This window comes from Arachis duranensis, chromosome 7 (genome assembly GCF_000817695.3).
Source record: "Arachis duranensis cultivar V14167 chromosome 7, aradu.V14167.gnm2.J7QH, whole genome shotgun sequence".
Lineage (NCBI taxonomy): Eukaryota > Viridiplantae > Streptophyta > Magnoliopsida > Fabales > Fabaceae > Arachis > Arachis duranensis.
Window position 1 is genome coordinate 41,697,340 of NC_029778.3, and position 26,373 is coordinate 41,723,712.

Sequence of the window (26,373 nt, forward strand, 5' to 3'; positions counted from 1 at the left end):
TAATTAATAAAAATTTTGCTAAAATCATAATTTAATAATTAAAAATTATTGAAAGGTATCTTAAAAAAATATATTTTAATTATTAAATTTTATAAAAAATATTTTGGTAAAAATTTAATTTAATCAATAAAAAAATAATTTATTAAAAGATATTTTGGTAAGCAAAATTTAATGATAAAAAAATAAAATTTTTGTTAAAAAATATTTTTGTAAAAAAATTTATTTTTTTTGAAAAATGAATAAAATTAACATTAGTTAACACAGAATTTAAAATGAATTAAAGAGAAGATTTTTTAAAAGCTATAAAGCAGAGGAATGTATATTTTACAAATAAAAAAAAAGAGAGTTTTATTCTAACATCTCTCAAGGAAGGTGAGTGAATTTTTTTCTAAAGGCAACTCCGAGTTTGTTTGAGTAGTTGGCATACTAATCAAACTTCAGCGTATAAGATATAAGGGATAGGTATTTTTTTTCGTCCCTAAGGTCTGAGGTGAAAATCAAAATCGTCTCCAACCTTTTTTTGTTATTAAAATCATCCCCAACATTACAAAACGTTATAAAATCGTTCTTTTCTACTTCAATTATATTTTTTGACCAAATTACCCTTCATTATTAATAAAAATAATATTAAAAAAAAAGAAAAATCTCACCCCACCCACTCCCCAGCATCTCTTCGGTCTCTCCTCTCACTTCTCCCCCAATCCCCTTCCTTCTACTCTTCACCATCACCCTCTTCTTCTCACTTTCGTCGCGGCAATTACCACCACTGGAGGACACCCACCCCTCTTCCCCTTCCTCTTCTCACTCTTCTTTCTTCTTCTCTTCTTCTCAAATTCAACGCAGTTTTATCTTTTTCACCATCATCATCAATCCAGCTCGCTCTTCCCCTCTCTACCGACAACCAAACCCAACCACAGGTTTCAACAATTCTAGCAGCAATCTGTCAATGGAACCAGTTTTAATCCACAACAACCATATATTCAAGTACGTACCCACATATTTAACACAATCCTCAACAATTTGAATAACAAAATCTTCATAAGGCAAACACATACAATTCAATGGCAAAATCACCAACAACTCAAAAATCCAAACACATACAATCCTATTACTATTAACAAGCCTAAACTAACCTATCCTAATAACCTAGTATCCATTAACAGAAAAATCTAACCTAACTAAACTAACCGAGCAACTAGAACTGATTAAAAATTAAACTAAAATTCTAATTAAACCTAAGTTAAATTAAACGAAAACTAGAGGAACTGAAAGTAGGTTAGTTCATGAACCTGTAATAAAGAACAAAGCAAAAAGAAATCAAGGGAGAGATGGATGTTGCAGCGGCGGTGGTGAGGACAGCAGCTACTAGAGGCAGCTGAGGTAGTCGCTGGTGGTGGTTCAACCATGGGTCAGTGGACAGAGGAGAAAAGAAAAGAGGAGAGGAAGAAGAAAAGAAAAAGGGTTGCAGTAGTGGGCTGAGGCAGGGAAGGAAAGTGTTGTGGCACGAGGGTACCGCGAAGAAGAGGGTCACGGTGTTTTCTGGGCTCGCGGAGGTCCGTGACGTTGCCAGCGGAGAGGGGAAGAACGAGCTGGATTGATGATCATGGTGAAAAAGATGAAGTTGTGTTGAATTTGAAAAGAGAAAGGGTTTTGATTTTTTTTTAATATTATTTTTATTAATAATAAAGGGTAATTTGGTCAAAAAAATATAATTAAAGTAACAAATGACGATTTTATATCATTTTGTAATGTTGAGGATGATTTTAATAACAAAAAAAGGTTGAAAACGATTTTGATTTTCACCTCAAATCTTAGGGACGAAAAAAATACTTATCCCAAGATATAATGTCATGCTGATTGCAGGCTTTTGCTTATGGGGCATTTTATAATGTCATGCAGGCTATGACTTATGAATCATCGTTGGTTTCTCCAGACATGTGACGTTTCAAAACGGGTATATTTACTTTATCCATGCTTTTGATAATAGTGTGTGGGATATAATACAACCTTGTTCATATTGAACCCTGAACTTAGTCAACTATTATGTTTTAGTTAGTGATCAGCATCACCCTCAACACTATACATCAAATTATATACCAAAAAATGGGTAACAAAATCATGCCAACTATATTGCATGACACTGAGGATGAGTCTGTTTCCCTCCAAAAGTATTCAACAACCAGGTTTAACCTTTTTCCAAAAAATAACTAGGGACAAGCAACATGAGAAGGCAGCATCTTTTTGCCACTTCACCAAAAAACAAAGTGACCTGTCTAGTGTCACGGGTCAATTATCATCAGCTGGAACCCATTCCAAACCTACAAATCATTAACAAAATAACAAAATTATGAGATCAACATGCTAACAGAATAGCTTGCGGCCAACAAGAAGACATTCCAACACAAAAAATGATTGGAAAATGAAAATTATAACATTCTGAGTGTAATGCCATTATAACTATCGAAGTTTTATTATTTAGTGAATAATGAAAGAGGTATATCTTCCTACTTTTATATGCTTTTTTTTTTCAAGTTGTCATTGGCATGTTTCAAGAATCAAATATTTTTATGAATCATTCACTCTGTAGATCATATTGTGCGAGGAGAACTAGGGACAGTGAGGAATTAGGGTATGAGGAGAATGAGCTACTGCCATCAGTGCATGAAGAAATGTTGATCAGCTCAAATGGACAGCTGGCAAGCAATCCGCTAATCCAGGGACTGAGAAAGAGCAAAAGGGAGAGGGCTACTAATAGCTGGCTAAGGGACTTTGTCCGTTAGCTTTGTGGTAACTAAATTTCTTCTATTCCCTCTCTACGATTCTGTTATCCTGATTCTCCCTCTCCGAACTCTTCCCCTTCCTCTTGCAGGTACTTGGGGGAAAAGGGCTCATCATGTCTCATTCAGATATTCTCACATCTCATTCTTCGTTCATCATTTTCTATTATAGTATACGTCATTGAATTCCACCGTATTGATTTCATGCACACGTACTTTCCTTTGGTATTGGCACTATACTATACTACAGTTAGCCCTTTTATACGTTATTTATAAATCCCCACATTGCACCCTTCCATATTGTAAACTTCCTTACTGTTTTAAGGGTAGTGATATAAAATAGAAATAGTTGATTGGAAACTCTTCAAAGAAATTAAAATCATATAAAAACAAGCAACATAAGCCACATTTTTCTTTATGCATTTTAAGTGATCTATGTTCCAAACAGTCAAACACTACACAGTATGTTCAAAACTCTAGCACACAGAGAAACATGAATGCTAATATAACAGTCAGAAATGCACATATATTCAATTTTTATCATTCATTATGCAAGCATATATATGGGATCCATGTTCACAGCTTTGAATGTGTGCATTTAAGGATAGGGGAGATAGAATGAGAAACCTTGAAGGACGGATTTAACAGCTGCATTAGGAACAAGAACGCCAACTATATGCTGGTTATCAGCAGAAGTCTCAATGCGAACAACACGTAGCCTCCTATGGTTTCGGCGCAACTGTACAGATTTAAATCTGTAGATGAGTATTTCTTTTACATAAGCATATGTAGATTTAGAGATGTAAATTCTGATGTAGAGTCCAAAAAGGCATCATAGCAGTTACATGTAACATCAAGAAAAAAATTTTAGCAATGCTCTCCATAGATTCAAAAACCACTGCCTCACATGATCAAACTCTTGTGGTGGAAGAAGGAACTTGTTCACAGTTGAAAAGTTTCTATGCTAAATGCCATTGGCTACTATTTCCATACTGCAAAGCTCACCATTTACTTACCAGCTTAGAAAGGGCCTATTTAATCATTGAACCAAAGAGATTTATTACATACTGGTTAAATACCTGATTAGAAAGGGCCTTCTCAATAGCTCGCCAAAGAGGAAGAATGGCACCACCCAAGATATTTACTTCCTGCCGACTTCGGCCAACAGTACAGAAGTTGCCAAGCTTACATTTGGGACCGTGCATGCACTGCCAACAAAGGATAGGAACCAACAAATCACATTAGCTTGGATTCTACAAATATTACATAGTTCCTCATGCTATGTTACAACGTTTATGGGTACTAAAATAGGGTTGTGAATTCTCCATGCATGGGCAGGGATATATCATTATTGTTCCCTTCTACTATTTCCTATTATTTTCCTGGTTTTAAACACTACTTCATCATCTTTCTGCACTTGTTCTAAAGATATAGAAGGTACCAATTGATAAGAACCTTAGAGAACATGACCATATAACTAACTATTGTGATTGGAGAGCCAGTCCTTATAAAACCTAGCCAAGTCTCGTACTGTCAATGTCAGGCTCAGGTCCCATATGTGGCCATTGGACCCTATATTATAGTAGTAAAAAAATATCAAAACAAAAATAAATACATGGATAAAATATCATTTTAGTCCCCTTCGTTTGGATCGAATCCTAATTTGGTCTCAAACATTTCAAACATCATATTTCAGTTCCAAAAACTTTTAAATGTCCTATTTCAGTCCCAAAAAAGTTTTGAACGAGTTAAATATTGTCTCACCATTAAATTTGACACAAACAATTCGCATATTGAAGAGCCAACAACATTCGATTTCAGTATTAAATAAAGTCAATACACCAACAATCATTAATATAAAAGTTTTTCCTTTGATTTTGAAGTGCGTTGACAATTTATTATTAGGATTTGAAGTTTTGTACAAAAAAGAAATTGAGGAAAAGAAGTGTTATAACTTATAAGAAGATTTGGTTATGTTTTTATAATACATGAAAGAAGATATGACCTAACTAATAACGTTATTAACGTTCACGTCACTCACTCTATTGACTATTAGTGTCAAATTTAACGGTAGGACTACATTAAACCTGTTTGAAACTTTTTCAGACAGAAATATGACGTTTGAAACGTTAAGGACCAAAATAGTACTTTATCCTAAATACAAAAACAAAATAAAACATGACCATATAGCTAACTATCGTGATTGGAGAGCCAGTCCTTATAAAACCTAGCCAAGTCTCCTACTTTCAATGTCAGACTCAGGTCCCATATGTGGCCATTGGACCCCATATTATAGTACTAACACAAATTTTCAAAACGAAAACAAATACAAAAACAAAACAAAACAAAGCAAAACATACAAACAAAAACAAAAGACACAATGAAAAAGGGAAAAAAAGAGCAAAACAAGTCTTGGAGAGATCTTAGACATGAGTGCCGAAAAAAGCTTTACCCCCTGGATAGTCGTTCTTTTGTCAATTATTGTCTTCTTTAAAGTGGAACTTTTGTTATCCGTATCTTTGGATGATTTGTTTCTTATTAATAAAATTTATTTATTAACAGGTATTTGACTGAAGATCGCAAAATAAACAATATTGACTAGACAAGTACTTGAGGGATCAAATATTGCAATTATAATATCCTTTATAAATAATATAGATGATCTTGGTTACAACTAAACACAGTCTACAACTCAAATTTAAAACGAGTATCAAAGCAGATCTGGATCAGTTTCAACATAGAAAGCAGAACTTGTCGTTCTCTCAACCCATGAGATTTTAATATTTTAATGAGGATGAATACCTGTTTAGATGAAACATTATATTCCACTTCCCATCCTTTTTGAGCATTCTTTAAACATGAAACTTTTTTATATTTCCTTTTTAATTCTGACAGATGCATGTCCCTGTAAATGGAGGAGAAAATGCATAAGCATTACAGACTCAGGCTCAGCAAGTATTACAAACTATCTAATACATACCGAAAGGATTCTCCAACAGTAGGGCGAACTATCTTATACATATTCGAAACAGAACTGGAATGCAATGAGAAAAAAAAATTAATAATAATAAATAATGCCATCAGTAAATGAATAAGGAAAGCCTCTGTCAGTATGTATCGTACATCTCAAGAAACCTTTGGAAAACACCAGAAGACAGTATAACACAAAAATCCATAAACTTCTTAAGCATGACTCCACACCCAATGCTACCTCGGGGCAGAATTGGTCAATGAGTTGCAAAGGTTATTTAGGCCATATATATCTGATATGGAACTAAAGTAGCACATCATTATTTGTATTTCTATGAGTGACTGTAAAACAAGCTTAAGATTTTAAATATGACATGTTGACCTAACATGATGATTGGAATTCTGAAACTATAATAAAATTCAAACTACGAGAAGCATATAACAAACACTTAAAATTGTTATTATACCTTTCAAATGCTAAAATGAAATGACGCCTTCCTAACCACTCCCTCTTAGACTCGTAGAAACCATCATTGACTGATCCAAGCCCACCCTTCTGCTTCTCATTCAGCATGGAGGTTGCCAGCTGACACATAAATAACAAGTCAGCAAATGTAAGAATAAATACTAATTATTTTGGATGACATGGAAAACAATGGCACCTGCCATGTGGTCCCCCTATCCAAGATGAAAGTGAACAGAACCGTTGAAGCCCCCGTCACTGGATCAATATAAACTGTCTGCACAACAATGAAAATTCTCTCCACACTATATTAATATAAAAATAACAATAAACAAAGTAATAGCAGAAAAACTCTCGTGCAAATGGAAAACCTTTGGAGTCCCTTGTAGTTCTACAACATTAGCCTTCATATCCACAATGCCTGTATCAAGGTTACCTTCAATGCGAGCATCCTGAATGAGATGATCAAATATGCTCGCAAATAATTCAAAAAGCCTGTTGCCAGAGTAGTAATCAGCAAACTGAATCTAATGCTTAAAGTGCAAGAATCATATGTTTATATTGATAACATGGTTATAGAAAGGGATAGACAAAATGAGAGAATCTACTATGAGAGATTTTCATATATTCTAGTCTGTTAAATACATAATTGTCACTAAAAAGATTAACCAACAAACCTATTCTGAATATCAGGAGGAAGTCCTAGAAGCCGATTGAGGAATCGCCGAACATCTTGCATATCATTATCACTAATGTAGCCAGATAAACTTCCAGAATGTTCCTCATATCCTAAAAAAAAGAAGCCAGAAATATGGCCGAGAGAAGAGTTGAATATTGCCTCACAAAATAAACTTAAATAATCAATGACCAACCCTAAGATATAGTTAAAAAGTTGATGATTATTATTTCATTACTCCATCTGATATTGGGTGAAGTGAAAGAATGAATTAATAATTGTACCTTTAACTATTCCAACAGATAGAAGAGCAGATTTTGCTTCCATAATAAATTCATTGATTGTAACAGGATTGTCAGATAAACATCCAGGAGGAACAACAGGAAGAGAATCCTAAAACACATTTATAAGTAAATAAAACTTCAAGTTGATTATAAGTTTATAACAGAACTACATAATTTTCATAACGTAGAAATTACAAAACCTGTTCCAATATTCCTTCGTACATAATCATTAGAGCCCTCTTTCCATAACTACTATCATAATTGTAAGCACTTAATGAAGGTCCAGCCCTGTCATGCATAAAAAATAACATTGGCAAAGAAATTACAACTTGTCCATGCAATCATTATAAAAAGGTAGATAATCCAGCTTACCTGCGATCCCCCTGAGTCAAAGCACCAAGAGATTCTAATCTTTTAGCAACAACAGATGCAAACCTTCGTTCACCACCAAGGTTACTAAAGAGTACCCTGCAGAGCATTTACTCAATTGAGATTGGCTAAATAGGTGCATCATCTAGAAAGGCGTATCAACAAGAACAAAGTTCCTTCATCAAGTATGATGTCACATTCTTTTAATATTATTAGTGATATGCCAACAGGTGGTCTGTCGTGCAACAAAAACTTGCCTAGGTTCCTTCTACTTTAGCTGTGGATATTTTGAGTCATGTGCATTAAAAGGTATTAAGGGTGCTAGAAATCAGGATAGAATCATATTATATCAGAGTATCAAGTATGACATCTTAGGATTAGCATTAATATGATATGATTTACAACATCGTGATTTCTTGCAGATGGAACAAGTGGGTAAAGGATTTACTAAATAAAGACATTCATATTATTATGGCAGTTTTGACCTGTATTAATTAAGGCATGTGTGTTGAGTGGTTGCTACGTCCCTAACATAGCCAGTTGTTGCTTTGGGAGCAAAGCAATCCCCAACGAGCATGATAGTTTAAAAGGACTGGGTTTTGAATGGTGTCATTTTGTCAATTTCAATACTCATTTAGTATAACTGTTATTTTATTTCTTTGTACAAGATACCAAATGGATACCTGACAAGAATGAAAAGTTAATGCAAAATTTCCAAGGTTTCAAGTTATGGTAGAAGGGTCAGACTACTACAAGTGTTTTTCTTTCACAGCCCCATTGGTCTTTGATTTTCACATTTTGTTTCTCATTTCTTAAAGAACCATACTAAGGGAGGCAGCCAACCATGTTTGGTCACTAAGAACCCCATATTTATAAAGACAATTCATCATTCACCTTTCCAAACTCACCGTATGACTAGACACTTGATCTAAAGACAGAAGCAATGGTGGAGTCAGGAACAAACCTAAGATTCTTTAATTTTGTCACAGGGTCTATGATAACATTTATTATGTCCATATAAAGAAGAATGCCTTTCAAACTCGAGCACTACTTCCTTGTACTATAATACACTACATATATACTTGATATACAAACTTGTTCTCATATGGAAAGCATCCTCCATCACATAAACTCATAATGCAAGCTTATTCTTCCATAATACTTTTTCAACTACAAAAATAACATCAACCAAAGTCTTGACCTTCTTGTTAACAAGTGCAAATTTTGAACTCTAACAATAATATATTCTAGTTCAGTTAACAATGAAACCAAAATAGTAAGCAGGAAAGTGATAATTTAACAAAAACTGCACACTGACCTGTATTCTGGAGCTGAAGCTTGATTTGATCGATGAGTTCTTCCAAACTGCTGAATTGCTTTGTCAGCACTCCAAGGAAGTTCTAAAGTTATATGAACCCTTCTTTTCTGTTTCAAAGAGGGAAAGATCATACAACATAAAAAGAAAAATAAATAAATATGATTTAAAGATTTCAGTCCCGATTACAGTAAACATATTTGATGAGTTTGGAAAACTCTAATTTAATTAGATGATGAACAAACATTATTAAAAACAATTAATTATAAAATTATTAATTTGATCTTAATTTATATTTGCTTAATTAATAATTTTGTAGTGCAGATTTTTGTTGGGCCGAAATCAAATCTACAACAAGCCTAGTTTGATTAAAAATTATTCAGCATTCATACAAATGGTCTAAATCATTGAAGCTGAATTGGTTTGGGCCAGACTTAAACATGCAAGCCTAAATTCATTGTTGGTGTATAACCAACTTGTTTGGTCCGAAACAAAAAGGGGGAGATGGGACACAATATTGCTTTATTCATTTAATCAAATAAAACCCATTCCCTTGATCATGGTTGCATGCTCCAACGGATATCACTTTTATTCCTTGATGGAATTCAAATTTTATTAAATGGAGTTATTGCAGACCTTGGAACAATGAGAGAGAAAGTGTGATTGTCCATCGAGTTGATGGCACGAAAAAGAAAAAGAAAAGTATGCTGTGGCTGAGATCATCACCAAATGTGGTAAGATTTGGTGAGGTAATCTCGGATCCTTCATACTCAAAAAGAAGGAAGAAGATTCGGCCAACAAGGAAGATCTTTGGAGGCATGGCTTGTCTCTGATTCTGCTCAACCACCACAGGAAGTAGCTAGAGTGGCGAAGTGATGGAAGAGGCAGAGATTGGAGCAGATGAAGCCATCATCATCATGAAACATCACGGGCCAGAAATCCATCTTGGAGAGGAAGCCAAGGATGGAGCGCTCGGATTGATGAAGAGTGATGACTAAGGAAGGACTAGAGGTATTTGCATGTTGGTTTTTGCATGAGTTACCTCTTCTCTTTCTGTGGCCGAACCGGTTGTGTTTTGAAGGAAATGAAGCTGAGCTCGGGTTTGTGTTTCAACTGTGAAGGCTTCACTTCTCTATAAAAGGGATGAACAGTCATGGTTTGATTAAAGGAGAAAATTTGAGAGTGCAAAGCACAGAAGTCTCAGAGCTACCTGAGCTAACAGTTTTCTCTTCTCCTTCAATGTATTATGTTTAGTATTTTCTGTTTAATTTTGTTATATCTTGAGTCTCATGGTAAAAGGCAAACAGTGAGGTTTGTATGAAAAAGCCATAGAACAGAAAAAGGCAGAGAGTGCAAAATTAAAAGAAAAAGCCATAGATGTCCTTAGAGTTCCTTTGTACATCTGTGTTGTGTTTCATGATTTTGTGGAAATCTCCTTATAAGTTGGGTTAGCACTTTACAATTTGTAATCTGAATGATTATAGTGAAATTCCATCATTGTTGTGATGGAGACTGGATGTAGGCTGCACTGCACTTAGCAGCTGAACCAGATATGTATATCTGGGTGTAATCTTCTACCTCTCTTCCTACTCAATTCTGTTTTTACTGTTCAGATGAAAAATCAAAAATGTCTCGTGTCAAGTGACGAGACAAAATGAAAATGTCTCGTGGCTAGGGACGAGCTAAAAACAAAAAAATTTCCTCTAAGTCCAGCAAGTGTTAACAAGCAAAAAGGGGGCTAAGATTCAACCCCCCCTTTTCTTAGCCACTGAAACCATCAATATTTCCACAAAAAAGGCAAACATATCATAGATATGGAATATTGTAGATTGATAAAGCTAAACTTACAAAAGCTATTGAAGAACTTCTATTCATTATTCAAAACAGGTTGATATACCTGATTAATAACCCTTCTATCTGCATGCAATGAAAAACCCGCAGATCCGGCTTCAGATATAATAGCTACAAACTTCTTAGCATCCAAAAAAAGCTTCTTTTCATGCATGTTTACCATCTCCATACTGATATCTTTTCTGTAGAGGAAAAAAGACAAGATAATTCAGTGGGGAAGAAAAGTAGTTTGAAATAGAATGGGAGCCAAAAACAACTCACTTGTTACGAGGCTCGTAAATTACACCCTTTCCCGAAGGGGCCCTCACAAGCCTGCCTTTTCTTCCTGTGATTTCAGCAACTTTTTCAGTGCCTCCTAACTACACAAAATTGTAATTTTAATGATCAGTAGAGAATCATAGTTAAGATACTTTTGGCACAAATATACTGATTTTATAAATAAGGTAAATTAATAAATTAATCACTCAAAATTTCTCCCCTCTAGATCAAGTAGGCATTGACCATACAAAATCATTGTTTCTATAAATTATATTTGGACAAACAAGATAAAAACAAATTGTTAGATGACGAAATTGAAGATACAAGATTTTGTTGGACAAATTGCTATCTTGCAACTCTTTTGTAGAGTAATTGGTGGTCAATCTCAACAATTGCAAATAATATTGCATATTATAACATTATGGGAGATATCAAACAGGACCTAGCAGTTATATCATTGAGGCTAGCATGCCAAATAAGTTGTAAGGTAAACATTTAATGATCAAACTAATGCTGCAAACCTTTTCAGGATCAAATTAGTGTCCAGCATCTGTTTCAAGGATCAATGTGAATTCTCCTTGCTTTTTTCACTAACATCAAAACATGGTATGTTCTCTTTCTCCTAACCTAGCTAATACTCATTATCTTGACATAAGTACCAATTTATCATAACTTGGATATTTCTCAGTATTCTGCTGTCAACATGCTCTTATTCATCTTTGTTGAGATTATGAGTTTTAGGCAACAGAAGAAAAAAGTGAGAATTAAAAATAAATTTCTATTACTATTTTAATGTAATGTGGTAAAATAAATAATAAATCATGTCAGAGGACAAACTAAAGCCTTTACAAGATTAAATCTTTTTTTTTTTTTAATTTTTGTGGTGATTGGTAAACCATCTGCTAAGCATATAACCTTTAGTATAAAAGGTTGAACATTTTTATTTGATATAAAAATACATTTGAGCCATTAGAAAATAATATAAGCATTTTAGAAGCAATTGTTCAAGATGATGGGAGTGCTACGTTATGTATTTCATGCCACTTAACCAAATATGCGAAAATAATTGTAACATGATGGAAGATCATGTTAAAATGCTCCAGGATGTAAAAAGGAGTATGTACGTGATAGCAAAGTGAATATAAGCTCCAGTAAACTGCAAATCATTGTGATGCGAGATGAATAAACACAAATTCCCGTCACCTGATCAATAATATCATCCAAGGGATTGATCAGAACAATAATCACTGCCAAAATAAACCATCTATTTTCCAATTATAGTCATAGTTGCTTTAGTTTAATGTGCCTTGCAGTAGATCCTGTAAATAGTTCAACACAAATACCATTAAAACCACAGTTACAGAATTCGTTAAAACATGTGCCAAACCTCTTCTTGAGTTCAGTTAGGTAGTCAGGACCTGGTTGGATGTCATTTGTTCTTCCTTTGCACACAGTGCATAACCATTTTTCTGGAGTTAAATTGTGAATTGGGGGACTTAAGCATTCTTGATGGACCAGTTTACCACAGCCGGAGCATGAAAGCAAATTATGCCTTTCCTGCAATGAAAATTGCAAGTCCAACATCTCAAGAGTTAAGATTATTCAAAAAAGCTTTTTCATTAGAAAAATGAATGAATAAATAAATAAATTCAAACGATACCTCCTCTAAGCTGCATAATTCACATGTCTGAAGCTCATCATAATCAGAGTCACTAGATTCAAGAGCAGAGGCAGCTACACCAACCCAATAGTCAAGTCAAATGAGGCCATGCAACAGATATTACAGTCATTATATTACCAGAACTTAAAGATATTCATCAGCATCTACATAAGAACTCCTCAAAACAGTGATTTTTCTATATATAAAACAATGTTCTTTAATTTACTTTATTATATTTTTTAGACTATATATAAACAATATTTACAGAAAGTAACCCAAACAGGTGAAACTAATTCTAGTATTGCACAATACAGAAACATTACAGATCCATTATATAATAGAGTTTAATTTTGATGCACAGATAGTATAAAACATTTTACACAATCATGCATTCTTTTGGATGACGATTTACATGGTCAATGTAAAAAGAAGTTATTTGTGCTAATGTGGCGTTATATGACTGAATGCACGTGTAAAACTACTTTACACTAATAGTGCATCAAAATTAAATTCTATCTAAAAATGACAGAAAACATACCACTCTCTTCACCTTCTGGTTCATAATCAGATTCATCCATTTCAGGATCAGTGTCAGCTGCATCAATATAGTGGTAAAATCAAAGATGGAGGATCATGTGAGGTCAGAATGTGCTGAAGAAATGCATCACTACGGAGCTTCTCAGTCACCTAGCATCCTTTAATTTTTTTAAATCTAATCATTACCAAAAAGAAGCCAAACTAGGAAAATTTTATTTTGTTAAAGACAATCTTGTGTGTAATTCTCTTCATACTTCGTTATAAAAGAACAGTACAACCTAGATTTGTGTAGCTTTTGGATAAGCTTCTCTAATTAAAAGCAAAGGCATCAAAAGATAATTATTTTTCTTTTAGAAGCTGCTTTTTATCACAAACATACAGTTTTTGAAGGCTTATCCAAAATCATACAGAGTTGTCAATCGATTATAAATCACAGTTGCATTGAAAACACATCAGTGTCTTCGATTGCGGTGCAGAATAAACTAAAAGGAATTACTACATATAACAGAAAATGTGGCACCTAAATGTTAGGTTTCCAAGTTAGTTCAAAGTAACTAGAGAACTTAGTCTGACAACAAATAAAGATAGAAATAGATTCGTCAGAATCCCTAGACATTTGTGAGAATTTGGGTGACTTACTAGCATTTCGTAACAATCTCATAAGTATATAAGAAAAACTAGTGCATGGTGAGTTCTAATTTGAGTTTTAAAAATAAACTGCTTCCTAGTTCTACCCAAGGAAAAAGATTCCCTTGAACCTAAGTGGCAACAGCACTTTCTTTATGATGTAATTCTGTTTGTATTAATTTGTATACTCCACTACTGCACATTATTAATATTCATGGAATAAATTCTTAAAATGGGCAAGAAAACAAAGAATAAATTATATTAATAGATAGATATTTATTTCTTTTATTGAGAAAAGAAAACTTTATTTTATGATTGCTAATTGGCACCCTTTATCACCCACCAAACGGCTATGACCAACTTACATAATGACAAAATAGTATGTGAAATGACTTGATACCAAAATCAGCACAAACAAAATAAGAAAAAGGATAGAAATGAAACACAATTCATTAAAATTTGCTTTGAGACACTCACTTTCAGATTCTTCGTAACTTTCAATATTACTAGAAGGATGCACCTTAGCTATGTTCCTGCCCTTTACTTTTCCTGATACACAAGGACTCGTTGAGTGCCCCATCCCCTCGAGATCAAGCAATGCATCCTTTTCTATAATAGAACAGAAAAAAAAATTGATCAAATAAATGGAAAATATATTATACGTACAAGATGGAACTTGCAAAACAAGGCCCAAATATACCATGAAGTTCGGGGTTCTCTGGCAATGGAAAACAGTCATCTACAAATTTTTCCAGCAACCCTTCAGGCCCAGAAATGAAATCATCAAGTTCAAAACCCTATCAGGGAGAAAAAAAAAAAGAAAAAGAAAAACGAAGAATAAAAATCATGTCAAGTAGTGACATCAGAGAAAAACTGGTTTACATGGAGCGGCAACAGAATCCAAATACCCACGTATTTTGCCACAGCTCCTTCAGTCCTGGCTTCCCCAGTACTCTGCAGTCCTATAACTACACACTTATCTTCCATCAATGCTTGCTTCACTAGTCTCACAGTAGCAGGTACTTTAGCGGACAAACACATGTGTCTAAAGAAACGCTGCAGCATTGCATTGAAATGTGACAAATAAAACAAAACAAACAAAATATTAGCATCAATGAGATATCAAAACTGAGATTGTCATTAAGCACCAATCCTTACCTGGTGGCATGACCAGTATAATCTCCACAGTGTACGTGAATCAAATTTCACATTTAAAAAGGCATTGGAAGTTGTAGACAGTAAATCCACACGCAGTTCCAACCAAAATTTTGCAGCTTTTTCATATATGTCCTAAGAAATTTGATAAGATCAATTACATAATCAGCTGACAATATTCAAATCAGAAAATAATTGTGAAACTAAACCATAATAAATAGAACTACTTTTTAAATAATGTGCAGGTGATGACTGATGCCCATATATCTTTAATTCTTTATTATGTATACAAGGCAGTTCTTCTCTTCTACCACAGAGATGTAAAATTCACAACTTATGTCTAAAGGTTCAATGAAAAATACATCGTTTCTCAATTCCACATTTTTGGAAGAATAAAGGTCCTATAACTGGTGCGAGATTAACAGAAGAGGAGGACGAGAACTCCTACTTAGAAAAGAACCATACAAAACAGAATGTAGAGCCCACCAGTTATTAGAAATAAGAGACTAAACTGGAGAAAGGATTTGTATATTATTGAATGTATTCAAGTTTTCTATTCAACTTGTCTAGAATGATACAATATAGAAGGGTATTTATAGGTGCTAAGAGAATCGTAATAATAAAGACGTAATATCCTATAATAAATATCCAGATCTGCTAATTGATCCTAATTGATCCTAATTATATTCTAACATCCCCCCTCAAACTCAAGTTGACAACTTGAGTTTGAAACATATTTAAAATAATGAAATAAAAAAAATGCATAAACTAATAGAACAGATGCAGACAGAAAGCGCAGATGAAACTGTCGCTGTCGGAAGTTAGCGTAGATGGAACTGCCGTGGGTGCAGACGGAACTGCCAAAAGGAAGCGCAGATGGAACTGCGCTGTCTGAAGGAACTAGGAAGTGCAGACGGAACTGCCGAAAAGAAGCGCAGATAGAACTGCCGCTGTCTGAAGGAACTAGGAAGTGCAGACGGAACTGCCGCTTGTTGGAACGAAGCGCAGATGGAACTGCCGCTGTCTGAAGGAACCAGGAAGTGCAGACGGAACTGCCAAAAGGAAGCGCAGATAGAACTGCCGTTGTCTGAAGGAACTAGGAAGTGCAGACAGAACTGCCGCTTGTCGGAACGAAGCGTCCAGACGGAACTGCGGGAAAGAAACGCAAACGAAACTGCCACAAGAAAACACTGACGAAACCCAGGGAAAGAAACGCAGACGAAACTATCACAAGAAAACACTGACGAAACCCAGACGGAACTGCCACCAGAGAACGCAGACGAAACGTAGATGGAATTGCCACGAGAAAAACGCAGACGAAACTGCCACGAGAGAACACAAACAGAACTGCCACGAGAGAACGCAGACGAAACTGCTACGAGAGGACACAAACATGAGAGAACGCAAACGAAATTGCCACAAGAGAACGCAGACGGAACTGCCGAAAGAGAGCAAAAACTATATGATTTCTTCATGAGAATAGGTAAGCAGCGGATGACAGTGGTACTCAAAATAGGCTAGTCGATGAGGTGAACGAGCATCAAAAGAGTGACAAACGGGAAAGAATAATAACATCGAAAAAAAAGTGCAAAAACCACGGTGATTTCACCGCAAGGAAAACAACCTATCCTCTTCAAAGAGGATACCATGGTAGAAACAAGAGACTAAACAGGGAAAAAGATTTGTATATTATTGAGTGTATTCAAGTTTTCTATTCAACTTGTCTAGAACGATACAATATAGAAGGATATTTAATTATTTATAAGTGCTAAGAGAATCGTAATAATAAAGACGTAATATCCTATAATAAATATCCAGATATGCTAATTGATCCTAATTGATTCTAATTATATTCTAACACCAATCAAAATGTGCAGAATTAAAAAAAAAATCACATTTTAAGTTCAAGATACTGAAAAGTGAAAACATATGGCATTTCAAGCTGTGAATGTCCAGATAAACATATGGACAGTGCATGAGATTGATATTTTCTAGTAGAAATAAACAACATATCATATTCGATTAAAGAGAGAGAGATTGATTTCTAAGAAACTGTAATCTGTTATGAGAGCTAGCAGCAAGCTAATCCTAGCAAGCACAGCAGTCTCTATTCTAGTTTCTATTCTCTTAAGCTATCTTACTAGCTTACTCTATCGTCGCAGATAATAGTTCAGCTTATGCAGTGACTCATACCATCATCTTATCCTCTAATGGTGCTTCAATAACTTCAAAGTCAGCACCCTTGTAGCTAAGGGTCCGACATAAATACATTCCCCTGAAATATAAAGATTAAGAATATATATTACATGCATACATGTGCATAAGGCTGCAGTGGGTGCATATGTGAAAATAATATAACCTTGCTTTCATGTCCATGGCAACTAGTTCTAGAGCTCCTACACCCCCTTTGTCAAGTGCACCTGGATGTATATACCATGAGAATGATAAAAAGATTAGGGGGTCTGAGCCAACATACATGAATTAATCAAACAGGTACATAGACAAACATTGAAACTAAGCAATTCCAAAGCTGTTCCAAACAAAGCAGCAATGGGAATTTAAACAACCAAAAATAAATAAATTATCTAGCACAAAAAAGGATACAAAGAGAAGCCATTACCACTATTTTGCACAAATTTCCACATGAGAATGAGTATATTTATAGTCTAGGAATAATAAAAATAAAAATATTATATGTTTTGCTATATGATACAACAAATACAAACTAAGCAATCTTTAATGTATGTTAGAATGGCCAAGATTACGTGAACGATTAGACAACAGAATTTCCTTCTGAAAAGAGTACAACAGCTAATAAATACAAGAGACTGGGTAAAACTAAAACATATCCATGAAAGGGAGGACAGAGAGTATATAAAGAAGTAGCTATAATAGATATTTCAAAAAAAAAAAAGATATAAACTCTACCTAAAAATTCCTTGAAATCACAGAAAGAAGTTCCATCACCCCAAAGGCCAAGTCGAACCATATAAGCCATGTTGCGAGGTTCAGATGCACCAGTGGCAGAACAATAAACAACACGAGCTTCGGGTAGTTGAGACTATCAAATCAAATCAGATTACGAAAGCTTAGTAGAAAATATAGCAATTCATCTCTCATCATTACAAAATGAAAATTTTACAACATTGAAGACAGAGAAACACAGCAACAGACATTGAAGACAGAGAAACAGAGATGAACCAAGACTGTGGAAGAGCTTTTTTATAAATTCAAGTGAGTAGGAAATGTTTAAAAATCACTTTGATTATGAAAAGACACACAGAACACTTCATACATTACTAGCAAATTTTACATAAACCTCATATTACTACTTCTTTGTACAAACAAGAAAGAGAAATAATTATTATACAAGACTTTGACCCTATAACCCTACTTGTTTTTACTAGCAAAAACGATAATAACATTTTGCTAAATATAATCCCCACAATATTTTGATTATAACACCTAAGTACCTAGAAGTCTAGAACATGAAATGCATACATGTCACCTTTCTAAGACAATCATGCCATAACAGGATAGCTCTTCTAGTTGGTAGTTTCAGTCATCACTTCTAGTTTCATAACAAAATTCTTGCAACACATTTCAACTTTTATAGACAAAAATATGGGCTAATTGTTTTTGACAGACTAATATGTTAAGCCCTACTCTACGGGACCAAAATATCTATCTATTTTGCTACTAACAAAGGGCTTGAGGCAAAATAAACTGCCTTTTGGTCACTTTTTAATCCTCAAACTACCGTTCTGCACACTACTATGTCAACCAGCATATCTAACGCTTCACCTAACATCCTCCATGTTCTCCTTTTGGCAGTTTTACAAAAAATCTCCTCCCTTCTCATCCTAGTACAAACGCAAACACACATCCCTTCTTATAAGTCTTACCTCATTCATGAAAAAACTATCATCCAACCTATAACCAATTGAATTGAAATTATTTTGTAATGTGCATATTTTTATTGATGAATAGTAATTGAATAATTACTAATATAAATTTCTCAAAATTATGTTTACTTAACTTTAATTATAAATTCAACAATAAAAAAACGGTTAAGCCACTAGTTTTCATAATTTTTGCGCAAGACAATAACCAAGGCCATGTTTAAGTATGGGAAAACCCCAACAAGCCTAGCCTTATACACAACATACCAACATTACGTATAATGTGACACAACATGAAATACTCTAGCATCTAACACTCCCCACAAGCTGCATAATAAAAATTAAATAAACAAAATAAAGTAAACTAGATAAGACCCGCGCATTTGAGCTAAATTAATTATATTATATAGTATAAATTTAAAATGCTATATATACTGCTTAGGAATATATTAGATCATATGTAAATTAATATTAAACTTAGAAGTTAATTTATAAAAAATATTGTACAATACATTTATTAATTTGCCAATTTATATATGATTTAATAATATTATTATTCAACAAAAAAGAAATACAAAGAAAAATATACAGTTAAATATAGATAATAATTGTGCTTAGCCATTACTTTGTAATTCAATTGAATAATAATATGAATTAAATTTAAATGATTAGAAATTTAAAATTTTGTTTAGTAGAATATAAAAATTAATTTAAATTTTATAACAATTGATGATAAATGACAATTTAAAATAAAAAATTAATTCAAAATTTAAGATTATAAAAAATAAAATTATACATAAATCAAACTATAAGTAATAATAACATTCAATTGAAATTTATTCATCTAATCTATAGGCAACAAAAACAATATATAACTTATGAATGCAATTAGAAATAGAAAAACTAATGAATACAATCACACAATCACCTAATACATACGTTTAGCAAATTTTAAAAAAAAACTATGATCATTAACCAAATTTTAGTTGTGCGAAAAATTCGCAAGTATGGAAAGGGGAGAAAGAGAAAGAGGTATGAAATTATGTTAGAGGAGATAAAGAAAATGTATAAAGTGAATGTTGATTTATGGAAAAAGTTTGGTAACAAAATTTTCAGCCATAATTAGCTAAGTTTCTATAATTTACTTCATTTATATCACTTAATAACAGTTTTATTTTTTATCTCACTCTCTTATCATTCCACTTATCATATTCTTATCAATTCTACTTATTAATGATATTAATTATAATATCATATTCCTTAGTCATTCTTATAATCAATACTTAATATTCCTTTTATAATTTAATTTTTATATTTAATAATAATAATAATAATAATAATAATAATAATAATATTAATAATAATGGACGGTAATGATAATATACATTATTGAGTTAATTAAACTTGATTCTTTGTTTCCTTTAAGGCATTTAATATCAATCAATGAAAATACGAAAAAATCATTAATTCTTTGTTTCCGTTAAAGAATTTACTTGCAGTTGATTCTTTGTAATATATACCTTCTATTAATTTAATTATGATCATTCAAAAATGATGACTCTAATACCATTGCAAGCACAATAGTGTATAAGTCAAAAAATTTTACAAGAAGTCGCGTTTATCGTTGCAAATAGTATGACATTTGAATTCGACCTTAATACGGTACCTATAGTAGAAGGTGCTGATGAAAAATTTGAACAAACAAACTCACCCGACGAAAATGTTGTTAGTCAACAAATTCTCGAGAATATGAAAAATCACACTAGCTTTGATAAGGTATGGTAATAAACTGATTTAATTTTTTTTTGTGCTTTTATGTGCATTTATAATTATATTGTATACTAACTAAGTTCATACACATAATATTCATACGTACATATAAATAACATCCATAATTACATGCAACTAACATCTAAAAATTAAATTCATGTTTATTAGATATTATATCCATACACATATCAATTTTTAGTTATTGCATATGTAAATATAAAGTTAACACAGATGTTTTTTAAATTTTATCATAATTGATTTTAAAAAAATATCAAATTCTTAAATTAATTTATTCAATTGATAAATTTACACATAACATCTATAAATTCATACATATAGCATCCATAATTTCATGTTAATAACATCCATAATTTGTATTCATAATATTTATAATTTCATACCTATAATGTTTATAATTAATAAATTTGTATAATTAATATTAACAAATTTTAAACTATACGCTCTTATTGTATTTTTCAAATTATCTCATATGTACACTAATAGACTATGATTTTAATTATTTTAATATTTTTATTTAATATTCATATGTTTACTTATTTATTGATTTTAATATGACAAGTTAATAATTATTTTTAAAAATTTTTTTTTTAATTTTTGTTTATATTTTATTTTTTATATTTTAATAGTTTATATGTAAAATATAAGTTGTATAGTAGAAGTTGTTAAAACTTTTTAATTTAATTTTCATATTTTTTGTAAAGAATTATTGCATTTTAATGGATAATAATATGATTGAGAGATGTTAGGGATTTGATTTGGAAGAAACTGAAATTAATTTTGGAAAGACATTAATGACTCCAAACATGTAGCAAAATAGTAGGTGATAAGGAGGATAAGTAATAACGAACATAAGTAATTATTTTTTGGCTACCTAGCATCACCCTTGATTTATCTAGTAAATATTATTAATGTTTTGATAATTAAAAACGATATTCAATTAAGGAAAAAGAAGTTATATATAGGCAACAAAGACACTACATAACTCATGAATACAATTACACAATTATGTAATACATACATTTAGCAAATTAAAAAATAAAAACTATAGTCATCAACCAAATTTCAATTGTGCAAAAAATTAGTAAGAATGGAGAGAGAGAAGGAGAAAGAGAAAGGTATGAAATTATGTGAGAGGAGATAAAGAAAATGTATGAAATGAATATTGATTTATATAGTAAACATAAAAATGAGTAATGAGTATAAGAAGAGAAGAGAATGAATTAAATTTTAAATACATTTATACCTATTAAAAAGAATTAATATTAACATTGAAAACAATAGTATAACCTACATAAAAATAAAGGGTAAGAGAATATGTAAAGTTAAGGTTAAAAAAAATCTTCTAATATTATATAAAGATAGGTTATTATGAGAAGATAAAAATACAATAAAAATCCTATGACATAATGCAAGGATAGAAGAATTGTGCTCAAGTTGTATGAATTAGCCACATAAGCTGGAGTGGTATAATAGTATAAACCTAGAAGACTAACAAGAAATCTAGAAACTATCTTTAGCTTTCTTTTAATATATTACTAATAGATTACCAAAAGAGAAAGGGCTACCCGGTGCAGAAGAATCATAAAAACATAAATATCTCTAGGTTCCATAAATTATAGAACGAGATTGCTTACCATGCATTGAAAAGGTAAAGAGATGTAGAGAGGCAAGCAGAAAATGAAACAAGGATGAGGTTTACAAATCAAAAAACAAGAAAAAGAAGTATACAAAAATAAATTTAGGTTTTCTAACGACTACAATAATTTGTATAGGTCTTATCTTCATCACTATGGGCTTATGCAAAAAAATATGTCAGTGTATACATGAAATACTATGATTTATATTATCTTTCTTTATCAATTATCAGGCAGCTCCTAGTTTATGAATTGTGGAATTTTCAGTTAGGTTAACCTTCTTTCCCCTGAAATATATATATACTTTTGTGGCTCACTGTAGAATTACTAGTCACAATAATATAAAACACGATATCAGAAATTGCCGTACTAATCCAAGCATTATTAGAGCATAAAGCAAAAACCTGTATATCAAGCACTGCTTTGCCAGTTTGTGTTGGCTGCATACCACCTTTAGCTTCCGGCATCAAGTTTTTCGCTTTGTGACACTATAATTAAACAGATCATTCTTAGCAACAGAAAGTTACACCAAACACAAAAAATACTACAAGAAATACTCATCACTACCAAATATCATATGAAATCGAACAACAAAATTGACAGTTTTCACTTGGAAGAAAATAATTCAATTACTTCCAACCTCATCGAATATTATAAGACCATCAAACTTTGGCCCACACCACTGCACAAGTTGTTTGAGACGAGATTGACCCTTATCAGAGGATGCTATGAGGCTACTGTAAGTTGAGAAAACAACCCCATCCTTGACTCCAACAGACTTCGAAGAAAGCTTAGAATAAGGCAGTTTGTTCAAAGCATGCACTAGGTCCAGCGAAAAAAGGAAGACAGTTAAATGTATATTGCATAATAACTTTTTAAATAGTGATTAAACAATAACACCCTGTTTGTAACGAAACCTTAATAAATAAATAAATATAATGCTATAAACGTCTAAAAGGAATTTCAAGAAAATAAATGTAGCTTGAGAGTCAGCAAGCAAAATACAAGGTGAGGCTCTATAATTCATATCAAAAGTGTACCCAAGACCTACATTATTTTATGATTACCCAAGGCAATCTAATCAGAACCAGATAATCCTTTTAACATATGATTTTTGTTCGATAAAAAGCATAACTACTGTTTCAGATCTACGTCAACAATCAGGAGATAAATAAATCTTTGTGGAGTTCCTAATTTGAAATATATCACTAGTTGGGATTTTCTCTTCTCCTTTAGTTATCTGCATTTTGGGTTTTGGAGGATTCCTATCCCCATCTGTCAGTCTCTTATAAGAACCATCTATGCTGACATTAGTTATATCTACACCATAAAAGCTAGCATGTAATAGAACTTTAGCTAAATAATATACCTTTAACACAAGTTGCACCCATATCATCCAAGTCTCTTCTGGCATCAAACTTCAAGTCTGAACCAACAGAAATCCATCTACATGATCATGGAAACATAAAGGGGCGATTTAAAAATATCCCAGTATGCAAGTTCATACTACGGAAAAAAAAGGTTACAAGCATATATAAGCAAGCATCAAAATCGTGAATTATACTCCCTTAACTACAAATATAAGTCACTTTTGACAAAAACATGCATATTAAGAAATCACTAACTTCAAAAACATTTGAAGTGTTTGGAGTAACTAAATTAAACATATGTAAAAGATGCTCTCACCCTTTATTAAATACTTATTGCACATATAATTAATGAAAATGGTATAACTAGGGGAAAAGAGATATTAAAACATCCTTAAACTAATCAAATGACAAGCATTGGTGGACAAACTTTTTGACAAAAAGTTGCTTATATTTCAGGATCGAGAGACTAGCTAATTTCAATATAGATGCATGACTGTATGTTCAGAGAGCAATCTGAACTTACAACGCCTTTTCCCGTCCTTGCTGCCAGTTCTCCCAAATAAGCCCAGCAACTGAGCGGCCCTTACCAACACCAGCTCCATCCCCAATAAAAAATCCTGCCCTTGTGCCGTCTGGAAGGTGTAGAAGATGCCTCTGTTGAGGAAAAGAGCATCATAGACAAGAAGCCAAACCATCATTATTTGTTATCAATAAATGTCAAAGAAAAAACGACAAACCTGACAAGCATAGACCAATGTCTCTATCTGCAGGCATGACAAAGCCTTTGAACTTTCCAAATAATCTTTAAGTATTGGATCATAAGTAGGTTCAGGTGACTGCACTGCAGACAAGGAAGAAGTCTCAACAACAGGATCTGGGTGCGGAGGTCCCATAGATACTTTTGCTGGCCGCTGAATAATGAGAAACGTGAAAAGTTTGAGCAGCCAATTGTGTTTCCAAGGCTTGAAATGGATAGTTAATATCTATTTGCTAATTTGGTTAACATAAAAAAATATAAATGATAAAGAAACACCGGTGTTCAATGGAGAGGATCTTTAACTCACATAATCTGTAAATGTTTCTCCTGCTGTTCCGCCTTCATCTTCCTCACGTTCAACCTCAACCGCTAGCTGTTATTAGTTTAATGTTGATTTAAAATATTGAGATAAAAAAAATTCCCTGTTTCCAATAGATGACATTGAGCAGAGTTTTTTTTGTCTCCTCTATATCCCTTTCTGTGCTAGACTGCTAGACTCATCAACTCAACAAATATTAACGTCACTCAAATAAATTCAAGATAAAGTCACAACCATTCTAAAAACCACATCCACAAAAGCATGCTTATTTAGAAAAGGAAAATTTTCTAACAAAACGCTTGGACAAAAAGTAGGGTTGATTTTTCGGCTAATTCTTTTTATATGAAAAAAAATTGTGTGTAATTCATCATCATGGATCATTGGTGTGTTTTTCTTGAATATGGATTAATTTTTTTTTAATTTTGAGTAACAGATAGACCATCAGATTTGGGGAGTAGAAAAATCTAAATCTGACTCAAATTTGTATTTTTTTAAAAAAAAATTTAAACCACAAATCTGACTTTCAGCTTTGTGGTTATCATCAAAAAAAAAATTAAAACACCACAAATCTGACCATTAGATTTGTGATATCCATATAAAATTTCCCCCTTATTTAAAAACACCACCTTCTACCCCCATATTAAAAATACAAAACGTGATTTTTCAACTAGAAATTTAGGAGGAAGAAATTATTATAAAAAATAATATAAAAATACAAAAAATTATTATACACGATGTTCCATAAATGGTGATAATATTTTGTTTTCTGGTGAAATATTTAATTTAAAACAATACATGAAAAATCGCTTTTTACTCTTTTTTTTCGATAAAATGAAACTTTTTAATTTTTTTTAACAGATAAAAAAATAAAATAAAACTTTTATTTTTAATTTTGACTGAAACTAATAAAAAATTAAAAAATATATTAAAAAATTAAAAATCACACTTCCTTCCATTGTTAAAAAAATTAAGAAGATCCATCGCCTGTTAAATCAACGTCAAATCAATCAAACTAGCTTCTTTCCTTTTTTATTTAAAATGAGATTTTATAATAATAAACAGAAGCTTTCGAAATAAAAATAAAATACACCTCATTGATTTCTTCGGTCTCGACGGGGTTCTCAACACCACACTTAGGGCAAGCGAACTTCGTGAGACTAGCTGGAACGGAAAAAACCTCTTTGCAGCATCTGCATGGAACCTCAACCTTACTTGAACCAGAGCCGCCGTTCTGCTTCTTGCGTAGCTTGCTAGTCTCCGTGGCGTGTTTCCGCTTCTTCGCAGCCGCTCCAGCCGGCGGTACTGGTGGTTGCGATTGTGGCGGTGATACTGATGGTGGTGGAAGTGGTGGTAATGGCATCGGCGGCAACCGCTGCGGCATTTGGCAAGCAGGGCAAACGAACTCCACGACGTTCATCGACGTGGTCAGTGGCGTGCTGCAGCCAGCGCAGAGCACCGTTAAGGCAAAGGGCGGCGGTGCCGATGGTATAGTCATTTTGGGAGATTATGTTAGTCGGGGAGAGAGAGAGAGAGAGGGGGAGAATGAGTAAGTGGTGGGAGGAAATAGAGGAAACGAAGAGGGTGGTTAATAGATGAACAAAGAAGAAAGAAAGCGCGCCAAAATGTATGGGTTTGTGACTTGGCGGAAACTTACTCGA

At 32.9% G+C, this 26,373-nt stretch overlaps 1 protein-coding gene and 1 long non-coding RNA gene across 2 annotated transcripts; one reads left to right on the plus strand and one right to left on the minus strand.

Annotated features, from left to right (window-relative positions):
* Positions 1-1,799: 1,799 nt before the first annotated feature.
* Positions 1,800-26,373, minus strand: LOC107458786 (protein FORGETTER 1-like). Its single transcript, XM_016076992.3, has 33 exons — positions 25,806-26,373; positions 24,704-24,769; positions 24,377-24,550; positions 24,163-24,293; positions 23,639-23,715; positions 22,910-23,091; positions 22,674-22,757; positions 17,871-18,003; positions 17,302-17,362; positions 17,136-17,217; positions 14,946-15,077; positions 14,700-14,843; positions 14,488-14,584; positions 14,265-14,396; positions 13,162-13,218; positions 12,624-12,697; positions 12,319-12,520; positions 12,167-12,210; positions 10,967-11,064; positions 10,752-10,887; positions 8,858-8,964; positions 7,543-7,638; positions 7,371-7,458; positions 7,171-7,279; positions 6,888-6,999; positions 6,582-6,705; positions 6,410-6,487; positions 6,215-6,333; positions 5,758-5,811; positions 5,580-5,682; positions 3,857-3,985; positions 3,405-3,516; positions 1,800-2,318 (listed from the first exon to the last, which is right to left on the minus strand). Exons 1-33 carry the CDS (start codon positions 26,208-26,210, stop codon positions 2,287-2,289), a joined length of 3,774 nt encoding a protein of 1,257 aa, XP_015932478.1. The 5' UTR covers positions 26,211-26,373; the 3' UTR covers positions 1,800-2,286.
* Positions 2,459-3,863, plus strand: LOC110274101 (uncharacterized). Its single transcript, XR_008001431.1, has 3 exons — positions 2,459-2,494; positions 2,588-2,787; positions 2,870-3,863. It is a non-coding gene; the product is annotated as an uncharacterized LOC110274101 (long non-coding RNA).

Coding starts and splice junctions, on each gene's coding strand:
- LOC107458786 (XM_016076992.3), bottom strand. CDS start 26,210: ATGACTATACCATCGGCACCGCCGCCCTTTGCCTTAACGGTGCTCTGC. Junction 7,000..7,170: donor ATCTGTTGGAATAGTTAAAG/GTACAATTATTA, acceptor TCTTTTTTTTAG/GATATGAGGAACATTCTGGA. Junction 5,812..6,214: donor TTCATTTTAGCATTTGAAAG/GTATAATAACAA, acceptor ATTGCATTCCAG/TTCTGTTTCGAATATGTATA.